This window comes from Haliaeetus leucocephalus, unplaced genomic scaffold (genome assembly GCF_000737465.1).
Source record: "Haliaeetus leucocephalus isolate CR32 unplaced genomic scaffold, Haliaeetus_leucocephalus-4.0 Scaffold92, whole genome shotgun sequence".
Classification (NCBI taxonomy): domain Eukaryota; kingdom Metazoa; phylum Chordata; class Aves; order Accipitriformes; family Accipitridae; genus Haliaeetus; species Haliaeetus leucocephalus.
This window is the reverse complement of record NW_010972528.1, coordinates 3,853,135-3,875,148: the sequence shown is the minus strand read 5'-3', so window position 1 is coordinate 3,875,148 and position 22,014 is coordinate 3,853,135. Positions and strand designations below refer to the sequence as shown.

The 22,014-nt window shown below is 39.3% G+C and overlaps 1 protein-coding gene across 1 annotated transcript in view; it reads right to left on the bottom strand.

Annotated features, from left to right (window-relative positions):
* The window catches only part of SLC12A4 (solute carrier family 12 (potassium/chloride transporter), member 4), a 56,517-nt gene that overhangs the window by 26,883 nt on the left and 7,620 nt on the right, over window positions 1-22,014 (bottom strand). Inside the window, exons 4-10 of the mRNA XM_010584770.1 lie at window positions 19,900-20,709; window positions 19,032-19,223; window positions 18,206-18,273; window positions 7,813-7,926; window positions 5,847-6,126; window positions 2,346-2,440; window positions 52-183 (exon numbers count right to left, since the gene is read on the bottom strand). Coding sequence (XP_010583072.1) covers window positions 52-183; window positions 2,346-2,440; window positions 5,847-6,018 — 399 coding nt within the window. The 5' untranslated portion in view covers window positions 6,019-6,126; window positions 7,813-7,926; window positions 18,206-18,273; window positions 19,032-19,223; window positions 19,900-20,709. The remainder of the gene's footprint in view (window positions 1-51; window positions 184-2,345; window positions 2,441-5,846; window positions 6,127-7,812; window positions 7,927-18,205; window positions 18,274-19,031; window positions 19,224-19,899; window positions 20,710-22,014) is intronic.

Genomic DNA, 22,014 nt, shown 5'->3' with positions numbered 1-22,014 from the left:
ATAGGCAATCATCCCATTCATTGGCTGGCCATGGAGAGAATCTTTACTTACTTTTGATACTTTCTTTTTCGAGCCATCAGTACTTTCTGCTTCTTCATGTTCCTTAACACCTTGAGTAAGATTTGTGTAGTTGACCAACTTGCCAAGCAGAGATGACACTTTCGGTCGTATATCAAGTTCTTCCTGGGGAAGAAGACAACTAGTCAACTTCTGCAATTCACAGCATTTATGAAGAGTGGCTGGGGTCATGCCTTCCTTGGCATGCCTGAGGGTGCCAGGGAACACACCAGGAAAATCACCCAGGGAATGACAGAATATTTCATTATGCCTGAACCACTGATGAGAAGATTTACTTTTCTAAAAGGAGGGCAACTCTGACAAAAAAAAAGCTATGCCAACAGGTCTGCACTGTATGCACCTTTGCATGAATTACAGCAATAAAGAAGTCGGAGCCTTGGGACTGTAAGAAAATGAAGGTATACCTTGCATGTATCTCTAGATGTCAGCTTACATCAACATATATGCTTTTAAAAAGGTCAAGTTGCCAAACAAATCAGAGACTTAGTGATTAAACTCCGGCCATTGTAGGCAGGCATGCACTCTGATAATTCTATTACGTTTTTCAAACTATGTCACCTAATTCATGTGGATCTAGATAAAAATCCCAGAAGCCGCGTTTACAGAGGCCTCACACCTTTACATTCATCCCATCCAACTTCTGTTTCTGAAAGTAACTTCAAGGGGAAAAAAGAAAAAGAAAAAAAATCAGAATAAAATCATTCCTTTCCCCTTTCTCTTTGAAATAAAAATGTCTTGCATGTCTAATTGCACAGTAAGTGATGCATGGTAAAAAGAACAACTTTCTACACAGGAAATAAAAGCTGATTAAGAAAGATTTCACTGTCTGGAGTTGTATCATATCTTCATGTATCATTACAAACAGTTTCTGGTAGGATTGGTAGCATTATGTGCTTTGACCTAATGCAGACACTGACCCCAAATGGCTAAGCGGATGCCATGAGCCAAGCACTCCTTCTCTTACTCCTTCCTCTGATCTGATCTGATGTTCACATCTTTAAAAATCTGATTACAATTCCTTCCAGAAAGAGGCTGAGGCAACACATGCTTCCTGTTCAGTTAGTTGAGCAGCATGGCCTTTGGGATGCTCCTCCCTCTCTTCATTACCACAGAAAGAGCTTGCAGACCTGGTGTGGTACTGTGTTATTGCTTCTGAAAGAGGCAGGCGTGTGACTAGCAGCAGCCATGTCACAAGTGGCCAACTCTCCATGCCCTACAATTTATCCTGATCACAGGTTTACCATGCCTTTGAGGGAGGAGACACCACAGCTGGGAGCATGCTTCAAAGTCTTTTAGCTCAAGCACACTGCCTGCAAACATGGTTGTAGCATTTCCATGGTGAGTTCCTATCTAGCAGTAGGTTAGTTATACTTGTCCAGGCTCTATGCCACGCAGCTGAACTCTGCAGGCGCCAACCTGGCGGGGTGTAGAGCCAGCTCAGGCTGCCCCACAGTGAGTTCCCAGAACGCGAAACACAGGGTACACATTGCCAGTATTGCTGTGAAGCTGTAACTCAGCAGCACAGCTGGAAAGCAGCTGCAGAGCCATACAAAGACTCTCTGCACCACTCCCCAGCACCTGAGCTTCCGAAAACATTTTTTAGAAACTTGGTCTTAGCACACCATGATATATTTGAATTTAATGCAGTGCCAGTGACGTGAAGATCTGGAGGAGGATGCTGCAGGACTTGGTGTGGCTCCAACTGGCCTCCCACAGGAGAGCCTGGTCCTCCTTACTTCCACGTGGAAACAGTCAGACTGCCCTGCCTCGCCCTCCCAAGTGGTGACAATACCTGAGCTTTTTCATCACACAGGGTATCTGCCTACCGATACCTTGGACAACAGACCTACACCCACAAAAAAGCATGTGGGGGAGAAATCCATATTACTGATATACTGCAGTTGTAATACAGGATACCCAGGCTAATCTGAGTGCCTGCATTCAGGCACTCTCCTACAGAATAACATGGTCCTTCTTAACACAGTAAATCAGGCCATGCTCATTTTCCACACTGATTAGCCCACAGTGCCACAGCTTTGCTATCTAAATTACTCAGGTCACTGCTGGTACCCTTATATTTTGCTCCTTTGTAGGCACAGCCCTAACACACCACTAGCTTTTAGATTTGTCATGCAGTGAGTTAGGTACCAACCCACAGCCTGGAACTTTGCGACGATCTCTCTTCCACTTAATACAATGTGCTCAATCCCTGCCATCTTGGAAGATCACAAATCATATTAGAAGTATGAAAAACAGTTAGAAATTACCTCAAACAAGGCCAGATTTCGGTCATAGTAATCACCTCCCTTGCCAGCTTCTGAACTGTTCAGGAAAGGACTGTTTTCTTTATGGTTGCCATGACCTGCAAAGAAAAAAAGCAGCAGGTTTTGATAAGAGCAGAAAGACAGATATGCCAAGGAAATTTTGTAACCTTGACAAAACCCATAAGGAATAAACTTCTTTCGTCAATTAAATCTGTTTCTTTTTAATATCTAGTTACGCAACGTCATCAATATCAGAAGTATTACCCTCAAGGTAAGAGTTTTTTCTATTTCTACTCCTCCTTTTTCATTAAACTAGAATAAATAGCCACCTCAAAGTAAAATTTACAAGCAGGGTCACAGCTACAACACTACTTGCGCCTTTATGCTCTAACGTTTCCTTTTATAACTTTCTTATATAGAACAGGGACAAGTGAAAAGACAGTTCCCGCGCACTTAGAAATCATTACTAATACTAAGAGCAACTTTTGAGCAGTATGTCCAAACAGACTATGTAGATTTAGTAAGACTGAGCAATTAAAAAACTAGATTCTGCTATTACAATACAGGTAAATATCAAAGTCCCCTCTTTTTTTTGTTGTTGGTGTCTTTTTGTTGTTCTTTTTTTACTATGCCCACTAATCCTAGACACCAAATGTCCTCATTTCATGATGCTTTTACCCTTATTGTAAAAGCATTCACATACGCAATGAACAATGTTTAAAAAAAAAAAAGATAACATGGAAAAATCAATAGAGCTTTTTGTAACTAGTAACTAAAAAAAAAAAACAACCAACCAACAATTTAAGGACACTGTAGTATAAAATGAGCTCTGGAGAAAAAAGAAAAAGAAAATTTAATTGATTCCAGCATTCAGAAGTTCTTGGACCTGTGGCTCCCATTGCACTCTGCTTGACAAACAAAAATTCCTTTCTTTTGCCTGCAGTAACTCTTCACTCCCTGCTCTTTCAGCCAATGCAAACTAAAGAGATTTCCAAGAGTATCTCCTTAAGAAAGGATCAATTCAAGGAATACTTTTTTTTTTAATACTTACTAAATAGTAACCACTAAAGAAATTGAAAATTAAAGAAAAAACTTATTTTCTCAAATGAAAATACTGCAAGCTAAAGAAGTATTGTACACTGAATACATAAAAAGCAAGATATTAAACAGCTGGATTTTTTTGGTGCATATTTTCAATAATTAAGGTAATCAATTCAACAAGGCTACACTAAATTATTTTAATATAATTGAAGTGGAAGTGTCTCTGCATTTTGAAATCTGAATCAACTTACAAAATGAACCTAACAGGCAAATATAAGACACACAGCAACCAGCATATACCACACTGTTACAAAAGTAATTGCTATAAGTGAAAAAATTATGAGAAAGATCAGTACTATTCCTACTGAGGGGTAGGGATGCATGGAAAGAAGCATGATTTGCTGGAAATTGCTCACAGGTGCTTTGAACAAAACTGTTGGAAAAAAAATATTCACAAACAGGTCTTTTTAAGCTTCTAGAATTATACACTTAGCTGACCAAAAATATTGGTAGATAGCAGTCTGCTGTGTTTATGTCTATTGCTTTTCTCACAGCTCTGACAACACCAAAATGTTAATTAGTAGTTGCCTTGCTCAAGTGGGCTCAGCTTATTTGCTGACCCTACCTACAGGTAAGAGATGTTCACATTGCTGTACATTGTAGAATTTTTTGCATGCCTAGAAAAGTATCAGTAAGCTTAGCAACACAGCATCAAAATACAATGCTTATTAACTTCAGCAAAGGTAAACATTCACTACAAAGCTGCAAAAACTACTTGCTTGCTGTTATTTGTTATGACTACTGACACAAGGAGTATACAAGATCACTTTTGTTGCAGTATGTGTTGTAAGATGTGCTGCAGTCCGTTCTATCCTACTGTGGTTGAAGTACACTTGCGATTCTTGCTGAGGACATGGAGTTATATGCTATATAGGTTTTACTCATGAAGCTGCACACAGGTGCAAATGATAATGACATCAGAAGAAATATTGTCTATTTGATTCTTGAAGACTTTGGTCTGTGCAGTATCTTCTCATCATTACACTTACCAAACACAGCAAGGTCATGAGTAACATGATTTCCTCATTTCCTATATAGTAGCTCTGGTAACTGAATGTTTGAAAAATCAAACTGATTTTTTTTTTTTTTAATTTTTTTAAATCACTGAGTAATTTTTAAATCAATTCTTTGCTGTCTTAGTTTTCCTTGTTCTTCCATTGGGAACCTTACCTCACAGATGCAGCTTACCACTGTCTTAATAAAGTATAATGGGCGCTCTTTTACTTGTAATGCTTACAGAAACTCTCACCTTTTTTATGTATAAAATCACGCTATTGTCAAGATAACTCATACATTCAATCTCAGATTTTTATATAAGATGACAATTATTTTGCTCTTTCAAAACACCAAGCCTCTCATTACCATCATCGGTATAACCTATCCTTAGTTAAGAAAGATTACTTCAAACCACCTCCCTGAGCCTGACAAAGACCAGTGACTTAAGATGAATCTTCAAGTTAATTGGCATTATTTTTTAGATGCATCTTAATTTTACCCCCAGTAAATTTTTCACAATTGGTGTCTTCAGAAGCTCGCTCACTCTCAAAAAGTTTCCAGTTCCTCTTTCATCCTCCATTTGCATTTTCAAGCATCACCCAATTCCTTCCCATCAGACCTTCCCTCTGAATTTGACTCTTTGGTGTGCTTGCTTTATACATCTTCCTGCACAAAGGCAGCCCAAAGCAAGCAAACTGCAATAGAAAAATCAGTAGAACTAGTGACTGGAAATGGAGCACTGTTTTTGCAATTGCTAGGACACGTTTTTCTCTCAGTGGAAAAGTTCAGATGATAAAGAAATACAGCTGTTTTTTTACCACAGTCACAGCACTAGCTCCATTATCCTGAAAGTGTATACAGATTATGAATTACTGCTGACAATGCAAAAATAAAACTGCATGATTCTACTGATCCAACGAAGTGCCACATTAAACCCTCTCTCAAACACTGTACACTTTCAACAGGAAGCAAAGGAGTTTAAGTTTATATTCAAGTTCTTCACAATGACATCCTATTTTAACTTCACCGATAGGTAGAACTGGATGCTGCAGAGATGTGTACCGATTCAAGAAGAGTACTACATTGCTAAGTTAAACACAGCTAATTAAATGATAGCCAAAATCACCTTCACCACAGCTGCATGTTCGGTACAATCTCTACTTTTCAGACACATCCTAAATCACAACATCAAAGAGTTCATCTCATTTTCTCTCTTTCCATATTGTTTCCAATTTCATGAGTAAAACCTATGGCAGATAACTATTTCCTCAACAAGAATCACATATGTACTTTGACAAAACAGAACGCAATGGACTGCAGCACAGTATACGATACGTACTGCAATAAAAAAAAGTGGTCTAGTATATTCTGCCAATGAGCAATACCAGCAGCTTCAAAACGACTTACTTGCATGAGAAGAGCTTGTTATCTCCATCAGTTTTGGAAAGGAGTGGAGGTGACCTCGGAAAGCTACTCCGGGGAATTCTTGCCCCAGCTTCACACGAGGATAGTTTACATTCTGAAGCATGAAGTCTCCTGGGCAAGCCCCATCTTGTGACATGCGTACAGTTTTCCACATTCTTAGTTATATCAAGTCTTTGGTCTTGGACAGTAGCTATGTGGTGTTAGTTTTCATCATGCAAGACTGTTTTGCAAGGAACATTTCTTAAAGAGGGAGCTACATACTCTGCAATAGAGAATAATTTATTTGCCTTAGTCCCTAATTAATCTCAATTTTTGAGGCAGGCAAGCTATATTCCAAGTAGGTTAATGTTTCCTCTTCACTTGTTTCATTGCTTCTCAGTCTTCATTAGCTTTCAATAACTAAGGCATTTTATTTCTGAATGCTACCAGTTCACTTCCAAACCAAACAATTCTACTTGCAGCCACCACTACAATTGTACAGTTTATCTAAACATCTCCACCATAGCTCCCTGAACTTTTTAGAGGTCTCCTACTCAGGTATGGACACAGGTCTATAGAACAAGGTTCACCATCATGTGGATCACCTGAATTCCATAAAACATCAAAGATGGTCCATGGAACAAAACCTAAAAATCCTAAGTGTGCATCCTCTCATACAAACAAATACACTAGCCCAGGAGACAGCATAAAAGCAATAAATGGGTGTCCGAACTTTTGCCTAACTTTTATCTCATTGACAAGAAAAAACACTGTGGCAAAATTGTAGCGGATATTCTACTGACTGGTTTTATTTTGTTGTTCTCCAAAAGGTTTATGTTGCCCTTAAAAAAAAAAAAAAAAAAAAGATTAAGAACACAGAGGACAGTGTTCACATCCCTGCTTTCCTTCTGGAAGGAGATTAGGCCAGAGAGACATAGTTTCACTGCTTGAGCACACTGAGTGCAAGTCTTTTGTGCAAGCCATTGTGTTTTCTTTAGTAACTGAGGGATGAAAACCAGAATTTAGAGAGAATTACAGACAAAACACATATACAAAAGTAACTATAAGATAGACAGATTAGTGAGGATAAATGAAAGCTGAACAATTAGGCACAGTGAGACTATGGTAAAAAAAGACCAGGAAGCTTCACAGTGATAAAGTCTACTCAGCCAGACTACTGAAAGAATAATCATCCCTGCGAGAAGGTGGCAGGAACGGTTGCATGACTCGACCTGTCGAGGTTTTATTCTCCTCTATTGTTAGTTTCTGAACTCCCTTAAAGAAAACCACCACTCCCCTACTTCATCATGTTCAGTTAAATAAGTGGAAATTAGTACATCTTAAAACAACTTCAGATCTTTCCCTTTGGACATGACTAACTCAGAGAGACGCTCACCTAGTACTTATGGAGGCTCTACCTACCTGACGAGTTAAGGCACGCTGAAAGCACAGATGGACATAGTCTGACTAGCTTTAGTCTAGCCAGCACAGACAACAGGAGAAGTGAAAAATATAGTAATGCTAATTAAGCTGCAGTAAGGCTTAAAACATTAAGAAAAAAATAAAATGAAATCCCAAGAGGGCTGAACTTTGATAACAAACTTATGCCACTTTTCTTTTACAGGCATATATCTGAGCTAAATAAATGCAAGTTGGTAGAGGCCCATACACCATGCTCACAGTACCTCCAAAGGAATGCGCAGACTTTCAGACATGCTTTGCTAGGCAGGCAAGCTGGACAAAGCTCCAGATATGGCTACGACCTGTGACAATGGCATGCAGAGTTGCCATAATCCTCCCTGCCTGAAATATCAAGAGCTAAATCTTAACTAAGGGGCTAAATTTCTCAAAGAATTTTAGCGTGAATCAGAGTACAAATCAGAGTTAGAACTGAAATGTTAGGCTTCACAAAGAAACAAACCCATTGGTTTATTTACCCCTCTATAACTGATAAACAGCAGATACTTACTAGAAAACCAGCTCAAAGGACAGTCCAACCCTCCTCCCCTCAATGTAATTTGATTTCCAGGGCAGCATAAGAACTAATATCTCACTTCTAATTGTACTATGCATGCACAGACTCCTTTGTGTACGCCACAGTAAAAAAAAAAAAAAAAAAATTGTAATGAAATAGACTGTATAGCAGCTAACACCAGTTTTTTCTGTCATTCAGACACTATTTTACAAGCATCACTGGCCACAAAGCTTGTGATAGCTAGGGACACAAACTGAGCCATTTTCATACACAGAGAACATTATTTAAGCTTAGACTTTTTTTATTAAAAAAAATACTCAATCATTCATATTTTTAATATTCCATCTACAAGTAACACTGGAATCTAAGATTAGAAATTAGAGTTGATACCCAAGCAGTTGATGTGGGCTTTCTTTAACCTAATTTCAGCTATCTAAACAGCAGGCAGTTATACTCAACTAATCATGCAGGCTTGCTTTTTACTCAGAAAGAGATGGCTCAGTTAGCTGATCCCTGGAGTGCCTCTCCTGTACATGTACCTTGGCATGCTGCAAATTTCCTCTAAAGAGAGCCTAACTTAAATAAAAACCTAAATTATAAATGGCTTAAGGTATGCAAAATTTATCCCACTTCGGAAAACAAAAGCAAGTTAGTTCTGTTCAAATTTATTTATGCTTTTCCAGATTTTCACGTGTCAAGATCTTCTGCAAATCTCTACACAACTGGTAATTAGGCCAGAATTCAGTTTGATTTTCTGACCACGAAACCAAAATAGATTTGCTATACTTACTGTTGTCACAAGACCTAGAAGCAAATGAATACACCCAAGATAGGTATTCTACAGGTAAAAAAAAAAGTTAGAGGAACAATGGGATTGCTGCAAACAGAAATTATTTTCAGGTAGAGTATTTCTTCCTTGCATAATCAGGTAATTTTATTAGTCACAACATTATTTTTAGACATTTGTTCACAGCCTTAAGGATAAAGTTTTAATGTAAAGAGCTGTCCGTGTGCATTTTTATTACACTTTGGGGTTTTGGTTTGTTTATTTCTACAAAAGAAACTGTTCTAACGCAGTTCTTGAGTAAGCACTTTCCAGATGTTAACAACGATACTACTTTCCCAAGCACTTGTATTGTGAGATAAAACTTGGTTCCCTCCAAAAGGCTGTGCTACGTTCAGATAGCATTCTTCTCATCATCGACCAGCAGTACAGTTTTGCAGAACTGAGTATTGCTGAAGAACAGAAAACCCTAAACAGGTTTCTTGGCCTTTGCTAGTAGTTCAAGAACCCTGATATCTCCACATTTCAGCAGCAAAGCATTCAAGAGTATTGTTGAAGTGTATAAGGAGACTGTCATATTAAGATAACCCAAGAAACAATTAGATGACAATTTGATGTCAAACACATTCTAAATCTGCTTATATACTTCATTTATGTGGCTCCTCAGAAGTGGCTGGGCTAAACAAAACTCTTATTCACTCTCAGAACTGTCATGAAACCTCTTTCTTAGTTCATTCAGGAGACTATAACAAATTATTCAATTTACAATTATATTTTTGTAGAGATCCTTATCTATAAATTTCATAAGCAGAAATCAGATATCACTTTTCTTAAATTACTCACTTTCAACTGCTTAGCAAAAATCCCAATCCAACATCAGTAACAGTCCAAAGTAGAGATCTTATTATTATTAATAATAATTTTTAAAAAGACAGCCTATTAGAAATGTTTGTTTCTCCATGGACAACACACAGCTAGCCAGAAACAAGAAGTATTTCTAAAATATTTTTAAAACTACTAAGTTCTTGGAGTTGGGGGGTGGGGTGGTGTTTTAGGTGGTTTTTTTTATTAGGAGCATTATATTTACATCAGAAATATGAGAAACAGGAATAAATAGCATTGCATCTAGTTAGATAAAACTCATTCACACTATAAACTAGGCATTGGTAATGAAATAACTAACAGAAATCTGTTAATGCCAGTTCACTTAAGACCTTGGGCTACCAGGTCTTTTTCACTGAAGGCGGCAGAAAACATGAGCTGTAAATTCCAGGCTGACCCAGTATTTTATGAAAATAAAGGCCAAAGTTGCACTAGATAACTGGGACACTACAGCTGTGTGAGAGGAAAGAATAGCAGAATGAACAGACAGATCTTTACCTGGATAGCTTTTAGGAAGCAAAGAGATCCTCTGTACTTCAAACAGAGGCTCAAACTATCAGTTAACGCTGACAACACTGAACTCCCACATACCAGACCCAGACCCACGCTTCCATAAGAAACTGCAGCTTAAAAGCCAAACTATTGACATTAATGGGTATTTTAAGCATATAATGTGTTCATTCACCATTTTAAGATTAATACATAACATTACTTACTTCACTGTTAAATTGACACTGTCATTAAAGTTTTGAGTTTACTGAATTTTACCCAACAAGTAAAGGTGTGCTTCTTAAAATTCATTACACACTACACTGCAGATACCATGTACATATTTATAATCCCAGCAACAGCTTTGGCATCTACAAAAGCGACACAAACAAAGCACAGTTTTACCACAAAGTAAATTTAAAAGTTGTATTGTTGATAATATATTAGTTCCTCTGAAACAGTTCAGAGTTCTAAAGACTGCATTTGTTTGTGTTCTGCATGAAAGAAACAGCCAAAGCTTTCCCAGACAACAACCTATGCAACAGTTAGGCTGTACCAGGGAACAGAATTAAGTGTGCAATTAAGCACAGATGTTTGATTTATCCCTAGATAAACACGTGTGAAGTTACTATCAGACTTCTACTGTACTTTGCAAAACTAGAGAACAGCTTTACCAATCAAGTTGACTGATACCACACAACTCAAAGGATTTTGCAATTTAATAATCCTGTGTTTCAAAAGCGCAATGATTTTATTCTTCAGTTAAGATACACTGATAGTTTCAGAACACTATAATCCTTTGTAGGTATTAATATCAGCATGAAGTACTTACCCTTTAGCAATAGCTCTTTGCCATTTTCAGTAACTTGGTTTATCATTATTCTTCTTTCTGCTCTTAGTACATGCTTTAATAAGTGCCTTCTCTGTGAAGTCCTGAAGATCAGACAATTTTAATAATACCGTATTCCCAAAGGGATTTTTTTCCACCTCCTCTGACAAACTGACTGCTGGCCGCAATGCTGAATGGGACTGATCCCTTTCAGGAAGCAAAAGGGTTTCTTACAGAAAGCTAAGACAACACTGATACAATCCTAACATTATAATCCTTTTAACACTGAGAAAATATACAAGTGTCACGATCTTACTGAAAATGCTATTTGTGAAATCCAAACCCAGCCACATTTAAGAGGCACATTACCAGCTGTTTGCACACTTATTCAGAAAAGTGTGTGCCACAAATCTGCTGCTTGCCGAGTGTGGAATCAGACAGCGTTTTAAACCTGCTGATGCCATGAAAAGTATAGCTGTGACGTTAGCCCTCCAGGCATTTCAGCTTTCAAGTGAAAACAGTGATGTATTTCCTTCCATCTTCAATACGTTTTAATATGATTACCCATTAATGGACGAATCATATACAAGATCACAAAAGCAGTACATCAGCAGAATGAAATGGAGGTTTATGTAAGATACCTAAGTAAATACTAACAACGATTCTAAGCAGTTCATAATTACCAGAATCCACTCCATTCTGCTCATTCATAAGGAGGTCCTCTGGGTACCAGCACACACCACACTGAGACTTAACTACACTGTACAGTAGGTGCAATCACCAAGAATGCCTATGTAATTAAAGATGCCAAGTCACTTTTGAGAAATTGGATTTAGGAACTCACATCACTTAAGAGCTTTCATAATATAACTTGTCACTGCCAGCTGAAAGAAACACTATAAAAACAACCTTTGTACTTCAGTGTAATCCACTTCAGAGGTTCTTTCATGTGGAACAACTCCAAATCATTTCTCACGACTATCCTCCCTGAAACTCCGTCCCTTCACATGCATGAAGGCACCTCAGATACAGCACCCCCTGTATCACAATATAGGGAGAAGCATTCTAGCATTTTCCCTGCCTCAGGAAAAGCCTCTAACCTTGCTGTAAAATGTTCCCACTTTCCCTGAGAGACAGCAACACACATCTATGAGACCAGCACACAGATTCCATGTGATATTCAGTTTGCCTTTCTTTCCAATACCAGATATGGAAAATTGATTTCAGCCCTGTACCTGTTCAGCTGACCATGGCTGTGCATTAAGAAAGATGAGAGAACAACAACAACAAAAAATCCAAACTGAACAAAAAAAACCAACAACCCCACAACACACACCACAATTTCAGACATACCCACTCCCTTCTCCAGCTCAACATGTGCCAAAGAAACAACTGTACAAGCACAAACCAAGGAGTGAGAACAAGCAGATAGGTGACAATCATTAAGACAATATTGCCACCAGCTCAAAAAACTTCCTACAGGAAACAAGTGGAAATAGAGGAGAAATGAGCCAGGGTGCCAAGCATCTCCAGACATACAGCAAATAACAAAAGAGGAGGTTTAATTACTTTGAAATTTTCAATGTATGTACATTCTATGCATTACATACTATATAATGTACATTAACAGACATCTGCCATCCATTCCTGGAAGACAGTAGAAAGACATTTGTAATCGGTTACAGCTTATTGTGAAGCCCTGAATGTTTTATTAAGTTTTCAGTTAACTCATATAGAAAGTGCTGAATATCAGATTTTTCTTACATTTAAGAAGTACTTTGTTCCATGTGAAAACAAACTGAGAGGTTTTTTTTTTCAACTAAGGAAAAAACAAAAGAAAAACAATAAAAAAAGAGAAAGACAAAAAAGAGCTAAACTTGTATATGCTCCAAGGATGAAGAGCTGACCTTGCAGTGTGAAGTGCTACAAACAGCCAAAACTCACTCTAACTCCAGTCATAATACTTAAAGAAAGTACAAGTCAGCATGAGACTTCTCCAAACAAAGTTAAGTTAGTCCATCCCACTCAACATTTTAGAGGGTGGAGAATGCTCTGACATTGTACATGATAAGCAACACACAGTACTTGTAAAATACATATATTCAAACACACATTTATAAAGAGCTCACAGGTCTTCCAAAATAGCACAAAATATTTCACACTGCAACACACAGCACAGACCAAGACAAAGTCAGGTATCTGGAGAAGCCACAGTGGCTTTTATCATGATATTACAAGAAGTTCAACAGTTTGCAAGAGCATCGGAACAAACTGAGAACAGCACATGAGCTTACAGAAACTCTTCAAGGAGCAATGGGCAACGTTAGATCACTTGTTTTCTGCTCCACCAGCCAGGAATTAAATCAAGCACCTATAACAGAATCTAAGTCAGAAGAAACTCTGGGACATATAACAGTGAGCTTACTCCTGCTAAACATATGCTTCTACCACAAAGTCCAGAATACAGTGTCTTAAAAGGGCAAAGGCAAAATATTGCAATTAAATTATTCTCTGTATGTTGCCTTGAGTTACAGCTTTAAAGTTCCCTGCATGTATGCTGAAAGACACCTTAACAGAAGGCAGATAATCACCCCACTATCTGGTTACGTAGCATTTGGGTTTACCAAACATAACTCAACTATACCTCCCTTCATGTTTGGCTGTAATGTCCCTGAAATTAATCCCTGATATAGCCACCGCATTCTCTGGAACACACAGCTACATCAAAAGCAAATAGTTTGTGTCTGCTTAGGCAAAGTAGCCAAGATACAAGTTATATCCATGTGGGAATTGAATTTGGATATGGTTGGCAACAGTTGGCTTGTGATGCTCTAAAACAGCTGTGCCCTGGAGATCATGTCCCCGTACAGGGTGCAGAACATGAATATGCATCAAGGGAAAGGAAGGGATCCTGCTGGGGTGAGACAGACAAGTGGTATTGCTGCTGAACATTTCATACGGTAAAATCACAGACTGGACAGCGAAAATCTTAGCAGGAGAAAGCTGAAAATAATTCAGGAGCAGTAGGTTCTTAAATCAGACCTGCAAGACTATTAAAGAACTTCTACCTTTATATTTTACATCGACTCTGGATACAAAGTCATACTGTAGCAAGTAGTAGTAAAAGTGATGCTGGTTATATTATTTAGAAGTGGTTCAGGAAGGCAAAGCTCCTGAATGCAAAGGTAGAAGGCAGAGGAGAAACAGTAATGTGCTGTCCTCCATCAGAGACAGCAGCAGCTACACTGTCTTCTTGAATTACTCCTAGTCCTGCCTCAGATCTGACCTCCTACACAGAAATCCAGAGGCAGACTCTGCACACAGTAACTAAGGTCTGGGCTGCTCAGCTAGCAGGCAGAGACAGGGTCATAACACAAAGTAGCACTGCTATAGATAATTTTATGAAAAACAATTAGACTCCAGGGCATAAAAATTGTGTTTTACTGCAGCAAACAGCAATTTAAAGTATGCAAGAGCAAGTCTCAACAAGTTTGCCCTCCTTAGGAGTTACTCTAACTCAACAAATGGGCAGCTTCCAATGGCACACCATAAAAATCTTTTTTTTTCCCTGTGACATGGAATTGAAAGGCAAAAGTTTAGATGGTCTAACCTGCTTCATGATAAGGAGGTATCTGTAATGATTGAATGATGTTCTAAATCCCTCAAATAAACACAGGAAATTATTGGCAGCTGGCAGGAGAGGAAAACGAAGGTTGGCAATTAGACTGCAGAAAAAAAAAAAAGCCAACACATACAGTTTTGTTCAGGCATAATTAGCTTGAACATATACATAGTACAGCATGCCTCTGCCCTAAACAAAGAGCTCTGCGTCATCTCTCCTCTCCCAGGATCTTGTTATACAATCTCTGCTACAGTCCCCTGCAAGCCAGCTTCCAACATCAGCCTACAGCTTTGATTCTGATTTTCAAAGTAATCGATGAATTGCATCCTAATTATATTACAGACCACATGTCAATCGATGAAAGAGTTGGGCTTCTAGGACAATGCAGGTCACTCGAGTGGAGCTGGGAGAAGGGGGCAGATTAAGCATTCTGGATTCAAGGGGATGGACCTGATGGACAAACTTCCAGGGGACATTAGGCAAACCCAGAATCTGAATACCTTTGGAAACACTACTAAGCCATGCCCTAAGCAAATGAGCTTCCCAGTTAGAGCACTGTGACCACCAATACAAAGGTGGGATGATGACCGTCCCCTCACCAGTACCAGCAATCTCCTCCCTCATCCCTTGCCCCAGCTGCCCAGCCCAGCCTGGCACTGGCCTCTCATCTTCTGCTCAGCAAAATGCCATTTCATTTACATTTCCAACAAGTCTTAGGCTGCCTCCAGTCAGCAAAGCATAGCTAACTTGGCAAAACTGCCAAGTTATCAACCTTCCCCGTTCACCCATAAACTAATTGAGTCAAAGCTCTTTTGGGGCAATTAGCGCTTCATTCTGCACGTCAAACTCCACCTCTCTGTCCTACAGAGCAGAATGAAGATCAAAAGACAGTTAAGAAAACATTCCACCAAGTACCTTTTATAGAAAGAAAAATTTTGAAAAAAATGTATTGCCAGAACTGTTCTAACCTATACCTCTGCTGCTCAGACATGAATTAAGACCGCTAGAAAGCAAACAGTCTTCTTTTCCAGGCCAAACCTAATACCTACCACAAAATCTAAAGACCTATTAGGAAAAAAATGCTATTCCTGTAACTCCCGTAACTTCTTTCTGTGGTTCAGAAGTGACAGTTTGAGACTCAGGAAACAATGTTTAAAATAAGAGTCACTGAGGGCAAATAGGCAGTAGACAGCCTACAAAATAACCTCCAGACAGGTGTGCAGAGGATGGCAGAAAGTGACCTGTACCACACCAGAGTATACAAAATGCTATCATATCCAAAATCTGGAGTTTATCCTACATGCATTATAAGAGCTGTCATGTAGACTTTTTATATCTGAAGACAGAACATATTAAACGTATGTCAAGCATTTGATTTTGCTAAAAGACTAACATTTTTTTGTGTATGGTATTTCGTTATTTTGCTTGTTTAAAAAGAAGATATTGTTTGCTCATCATTCACTATAGCAGCCACTGTGAAAGATGCACAGTTCTCCATGCAGGACAAAATCCAAGTATACTGAAAGAAATCATCCAAAGCAACTCAACTGAAAGAACAAGGACAGTACTACTCATTGCTAAGGGATCACTTGGCATCATTTAACCAGATGCCTATTGAAAACTAGTAATTAAGAAAGAGGTTTTACGAAATCAAACAATAATAAAAAAAAAAATACTGAAACTTTCATGTCTGTGAGAATACAAATCAGCTCAGTAGAACTAAGAGATGCAAAATTGCCGATTCAAAGGTTACTGAAGACAATGGAAACATCCCTAAAATGTAATTCCAATAGGTTTTAGACCATGGCTTAAAATGGTGCATTTTTTTCTCCGTAGTTCACAGATCATCCCAGCAGGATGTAGGTCACAGACTGAAGTATTTAAAGACAAACCTTGAACCAACAGGCTGAAGACACAAACCCTTTGATCAAAAAAATCTTGCTCCCACATATTGGTGATAATAGATATTTTTCTGTAATATAAATCAGCCTGCACATTAAATTATTTGTTACATCATAGTCAAGAACAAGTGTAAATCTTTAACTTGGTCTCAGAAGGGAAAACCCATCAAATGGAGCTTTTCTCTCCCTGCAGCACTGGGTGTCCTCCATTCTTTTACATGCATTTAAAAAGAAAGCAGCAATCACTAAGTTTCATCTTCCTCAAGGTGGTTGCTGTTCTTTAACTTCAGCAAACGGCATTTATTATGTTTGGCAACATTTCCTAGTCAATGAGGCTGCAAAGTACCTTAATCCCCATTCTACACAGAACTTTAGAGCAAAAGCCAAATTTAAACTTTAGATTGAAGAGCATGCAAAAATGTATTCTTTAATTTTGTTGCAGTGGGGAAAAGAAAGGAAATGTCACTGTTTTCTTTAAGGAAGTGAAACACTGAAGAAATTTTGCGAGGGGAAATTGAATAACACACACACAGATCGATTTTATACACGAGAGAGATATGTACTACAAACACAGTATAAGAAACCAAAAAATTTATTTTAACTTCTTTAGAACAGTGCAGAGATTGAATAAAATATATAGCTTCAGCGTGTAAAAAAATCCCCAAACTTAGTCTCAAGTTTGAAATAGGCACTTAGCAAGTCAAAATGAGCATTTGCAGGTAGAATTAGCTGGAAAATCCATGTCTTCTCATGTGCAATTGCTTAGCTTTCTAATACAGGTGTTCTCCGAAACACAAATATTCAGCAACTACAGAAGACCAGCAGAAGGTTCTTTGTCTATCTTCTCTTAGTTTTTTGCAACATAGACCCACACATACACAGTTATGGGAGTTGCCTTCAAATCAGACATATCACAAAGATCCTTCCCAGAGCTTTTCCAAATAACTGAAATACCAGAGAACCCACAAAAAGGCCCATGTTTTTCTATATTTAGCTAAGTCTCAAGGCCAGCAGCAGTTGGCACCAAGATTCCCTTGGTATCGGACAGCCGCAGCCTCTCCAGCTCTGTCTTAATCACTGCATAGATTAGAAGAGGTATGAGACATGCTTAGCAAAGGTAACAGTTTATGCAGTAACATGAACTTTTTTCTTTTCCTAGACAAGCATTTTAATAGATGAATTAAACCTTACAACACTGCATGCTGCTAAAAGAAACTTGAGATATCCACCATGGACTCCACTAAAACGAGCTTCTCTGAGAAATTCCTTTGCTTACAGGCTATAAAGAAAGTATATACCAACCTCCTTCACCCACCCAAGTGTTATGAACAGCTAATTCTGTCACAAAGCACTTCTCCACTCTCATTTTTCACATACTGCACTCTTCTCTTTCCTTATCTGAAGCAAGGGTCCACTTATCTATACACCTGTATTGTTGAAAAAAGTATTCTGGAGTTTGGCTATCAGTGCTGTGCTAATTGCCAACTGCACAAACAGGATTAAAAAAAAAACAACCCAGGACTTCACAGGGATGACCGTGCTGCTAAGACCCCTTTCAGGATCTGCATTTCAAATTATAACCATTGCTGTGTATCCAACGGGTATCTCACAAGTATCCTTTATGTAACAGGAGCAAATATTAACATATTTAGCACTGACAGGACATCTTTAATATTTCCAAATTTTCACATTAAACTTTACAGAGAGGGAAAACAGATGCCAAGCTAAGCAGAACAGAAAAAAAACCCCTTCCTCGTCAAAATGCAACTAAATTGAAGAAGACGCAGTCTCCATACCATTTGCAGCAAGACAATATTACACAAATCACCAGAAGAGACAGTTCACAGACATCAGTGTACTTCTATTCTCAGGTTACTTACTTTCCTCCCAAACAATTCAGAGCTGCTGCCTCAACTCCTCCCCAGGATCCCTCCTCCATGACTTCTTTCTGCAGTTTTGAGGCAACGTGAAAAATGCTGAAGATGCACACGCTACAAAGGTTATGCAAAAATATCCTGCTATGACTACAGCAACAGCACCATTTACCCACACTGCTGCTAAAAGAAGTTCCTGAGTTTAAGATAACCAAAAATATATTTGGACACGTTTCTGTCACTCCTAGTTAGCTGCAGTATCTAATTCATTATATGACTAATTTTATCTCTGAACTTTGCCAAAACACCTACATATAAGAATTAAGCGCTTTGAAAAGGAATTTTTGAATGATTTATGTATCCCCATTGAAAGTATCTTCAGACATATTTTACGTGAGCTGTATTTCAAGTCTTGCAAAAGACTTAAAGCCTTTACTAGTAAGTTACCACATATTAAAAAGCAGTGAACCAGCAAGAAGCTTAAAAGTACATACTGATGCAGACTGTAAGCATGAGGAAAAGGTCTCAAGTCTAGTTAGAAAACTGTGGGCTGAAAGGAAGCCATGTGATAACTGTAACATAAGCAGAGCAATTCATTGGCAAAAACCAAGGGTGGCAGCTGACCAAAGCTAGTTAGTGACACCAAGCTGATTAGTGTCTCATTTCCACTAACAAAAGTCACAGGAAGATAAATAACTTCCCACAGGACACATGACATTGCCGCACTTTGGTTAACAGGGTGCACAATCACTGTGGAGCTGAGATTCCTATTAAAGCAAAGCTTATTTGGTTTTTTTAAACACTATTCAGGCCCCACTGTCCCTCTTCTTACCCTGTGTATCCAACCTAATGTGCTGGCACTATTTCAAAGACTGAAGGGATGCCAAATTCACATTTCTCATCCCTGTCGATCCATAAAGCAGGGTTCACATGTTCATCATAGGATCACAGGATAATTCTTTGTACTTCTTTTTTTAAATAGAATATGTCAAAATCTATTACAAGCAGTGGCAGTCAATGGAACCTGCTTAGGAAAAAAAGGCTGATTTTATTCACGAGTAGGCACTGGAGCTATCTGGGAAGGCTAAATTATTGTACACTGACTAACAACTTCTTATGGAAATGGTTGAGAAGAAATTCTATTGCAGAATGGCTTCATGTCTGTAGTGTTTAGATGACACCACACCACCTGATGACCTAACTAAATCAAAATTCAGAAAAAACATTCAAAACCAAGGCTATGACAAACAAAGGTCAGAGCGAAATAAGAATCTGTCAGAATCATAAGCCTAAGAGATTGTGCAAGGAATACTGGACAACAAAGCCACTACTTTGCACACTTACAGACCAGCTATAAAAAGAGGTACATTACCATGACAGACCATATGCTTGAAGGGCCATATCATTACTGAGTCACTTTAACCCATCTCTGATCAAACCAAGAAATCCAAAGAAGTATTTAAATAAGGTTCTGAACAGCAAGCTGATAAAATAAAGTCTTCCTCGGTGAAGATTCACCAGAACAACTGCAACCAGTTCCTCATACTGACTATGGTGGTGCTACTTGATGGCACACAATGACTGCACAATTGGCATGGCTCAGGCAGCTCTGTGTGCATTCATGCAGTGCCAGTGAGAATCATATGCACTTTGATAGGACCACAACCTAAAACTCTGCACTCAAGTCAAAAAAAGTTTACCTCATCTGGAATCAGGGGCATCACCAACACCAACAAATCCCTCCATGAGCCCCGCAATCAGCTGCCACAGAAGGCTCTGGAGGGTCACTCTCTTCCCTCCAGTCTGTAGGCTTCAGCCAGCACTAAACAGCTGTGACATACTCCGTCTTCAGCAGGAGCTTCGATCTCCACCATGTCATATTATCAACGCTCCCCCAGTATACGAGGCTGTGGTACTCTGCATAGGACGTAGAAAGAAGCACCAAAACCCAAAGGAATAACACAAGGGAGTTCAGATTCCCCTCTACAGAGCCATAAACCCAAGAAAGCTAGGGAGAGACAGAAAAGGCTAGGGGGGAAGAACATGCTTGTCAGTACAGGTAGGCAAGACAGCATATCTTTATACATACACCCTGAGGATATGAAACAATACTTAATTACTGTGAAAGTAAATTAAAAAATAGAAGGCAGTTATAGTTCAAACAGAAACAGAACTAACTACCATATATTAAGTGATGTTACTAGATATTTATCAGTTCTAAAATAGACTCAGCTAACTTCCAGCAGCATGGTTCTGTGCTGCAGTCGGAATAGCAGTACTTAAGAGATCACAGCTTGCCAGCTACTGATAAGACTGTGACGGGGAGCTGAGTATCTTCAAGCGTGTTGTTTGCACACATCCTACAGGCAGTCTCATGTTCAAATGGCAGGCGCTTTGAGTTGACCTTCCTTTATCCACCACGGCAGTAGCTTCTACAAGTCACACTTACCAGCCCATGGCCAAAGCTAGCTACTGGAAAAAGTACTCCACGAGGTCTCCACCTCAACCTGCTGAGATGGGTGAAAAACACCTGTTACTTTCATACACATGAACTACATGTTAAGTAACCTGAGAGTAAAACAGATCTTTTTTACAAAATGAAGTCAAGGCCCTGCACAGCCTTTAGGGCTAGAGCCTCAAACTGCCTGTGATAACAGACAAGTTGGGAAAAGCACCTACTTTCACCATTCCAAAATGCCCACACTAGAACTGGAAAGAACTGACACAATGGATGTGAAGCCTGTGTAAGCTACTTGGTACATGAAATCTAACACTCTTTTGAAAACTATGCAACTAACAAAAAAAAAAAAAAGAATGGTACATATTGGAGATTGAAGCACAGATTCACAGAGAGCTGAACAAGGTGACAAGGCAGGAACTGGACCTTGATCTCCTGACAGTTGAGTATCACTCAGCAAAGTCACCCTTTTCTCTTCATTAAGCACAGGCCTGAGCAGTGCTGGCTCCCTTCAGGGAATACTGTGCATCCAATGACATTTGCATTCTGAAAAGTTTGACTGTACGGGCAAGGAAGAACAGGTCAGGTGTTTACTGATTTTTCTTTTGTTGCCTAGAGTCACGCATGATTCACAGATAGCAAGTGAGATTCACCAGCTGAGCCCATGGGAAGATCCTCTTCCTAAAGGTTACAGAACTAAACATAACCAAGGCAGAAAAAAGAAAGAGATCCCCACAAGGAGCTAAGACAACCTTTTACCAGAACTACTCTACTCTCCAAATCTAAGGGTCCTTCATCTTCCCACTAGAAACGCTCACCGTATTTTTAAGTCAATTAACACCTAAAAGTCACAGCAAAACACGGAGACAGGCTGAGCACGGGTATTAGCTGCCTGATTAAAGAATGTACTTCTCACCACCCGAAGTCCCCTCCTACTTACGTGATCCTCTTCTGTAAACGGAATAAATTAACCACTAACAAAAAGCAGCTCTGCCTAGCAGGAGCAGTTGTGAAAGCCGCACAGACACAATACACATGCTGTAGTATTCAAGGGCCCGGTCTGAAGGAGAGAGACCTAGCTGGGCAGTCGCATTTTTTAAGATGACATAAGCAAGAAAAAGCAGTCACCCGAGATCCGGCTAATGCCACCCGTTTGTTTCGCCAGCGGAGCACTGAAAACAGTTGAGCCTATCTCTACCCACGTACTCTGGCCGGCTCCGGAGATGCACTTTGCGGGAGCAACGATAACGCGCCCGGCCCCCCGCGCCGGCCCCGCTCCCCGCCGCGCCCCGGGCTATCAACCAGTGGCTGCGGCGCGGAGGGAGTCCCCGGGGCCGACCTCCGAGCGGGCCCGGCC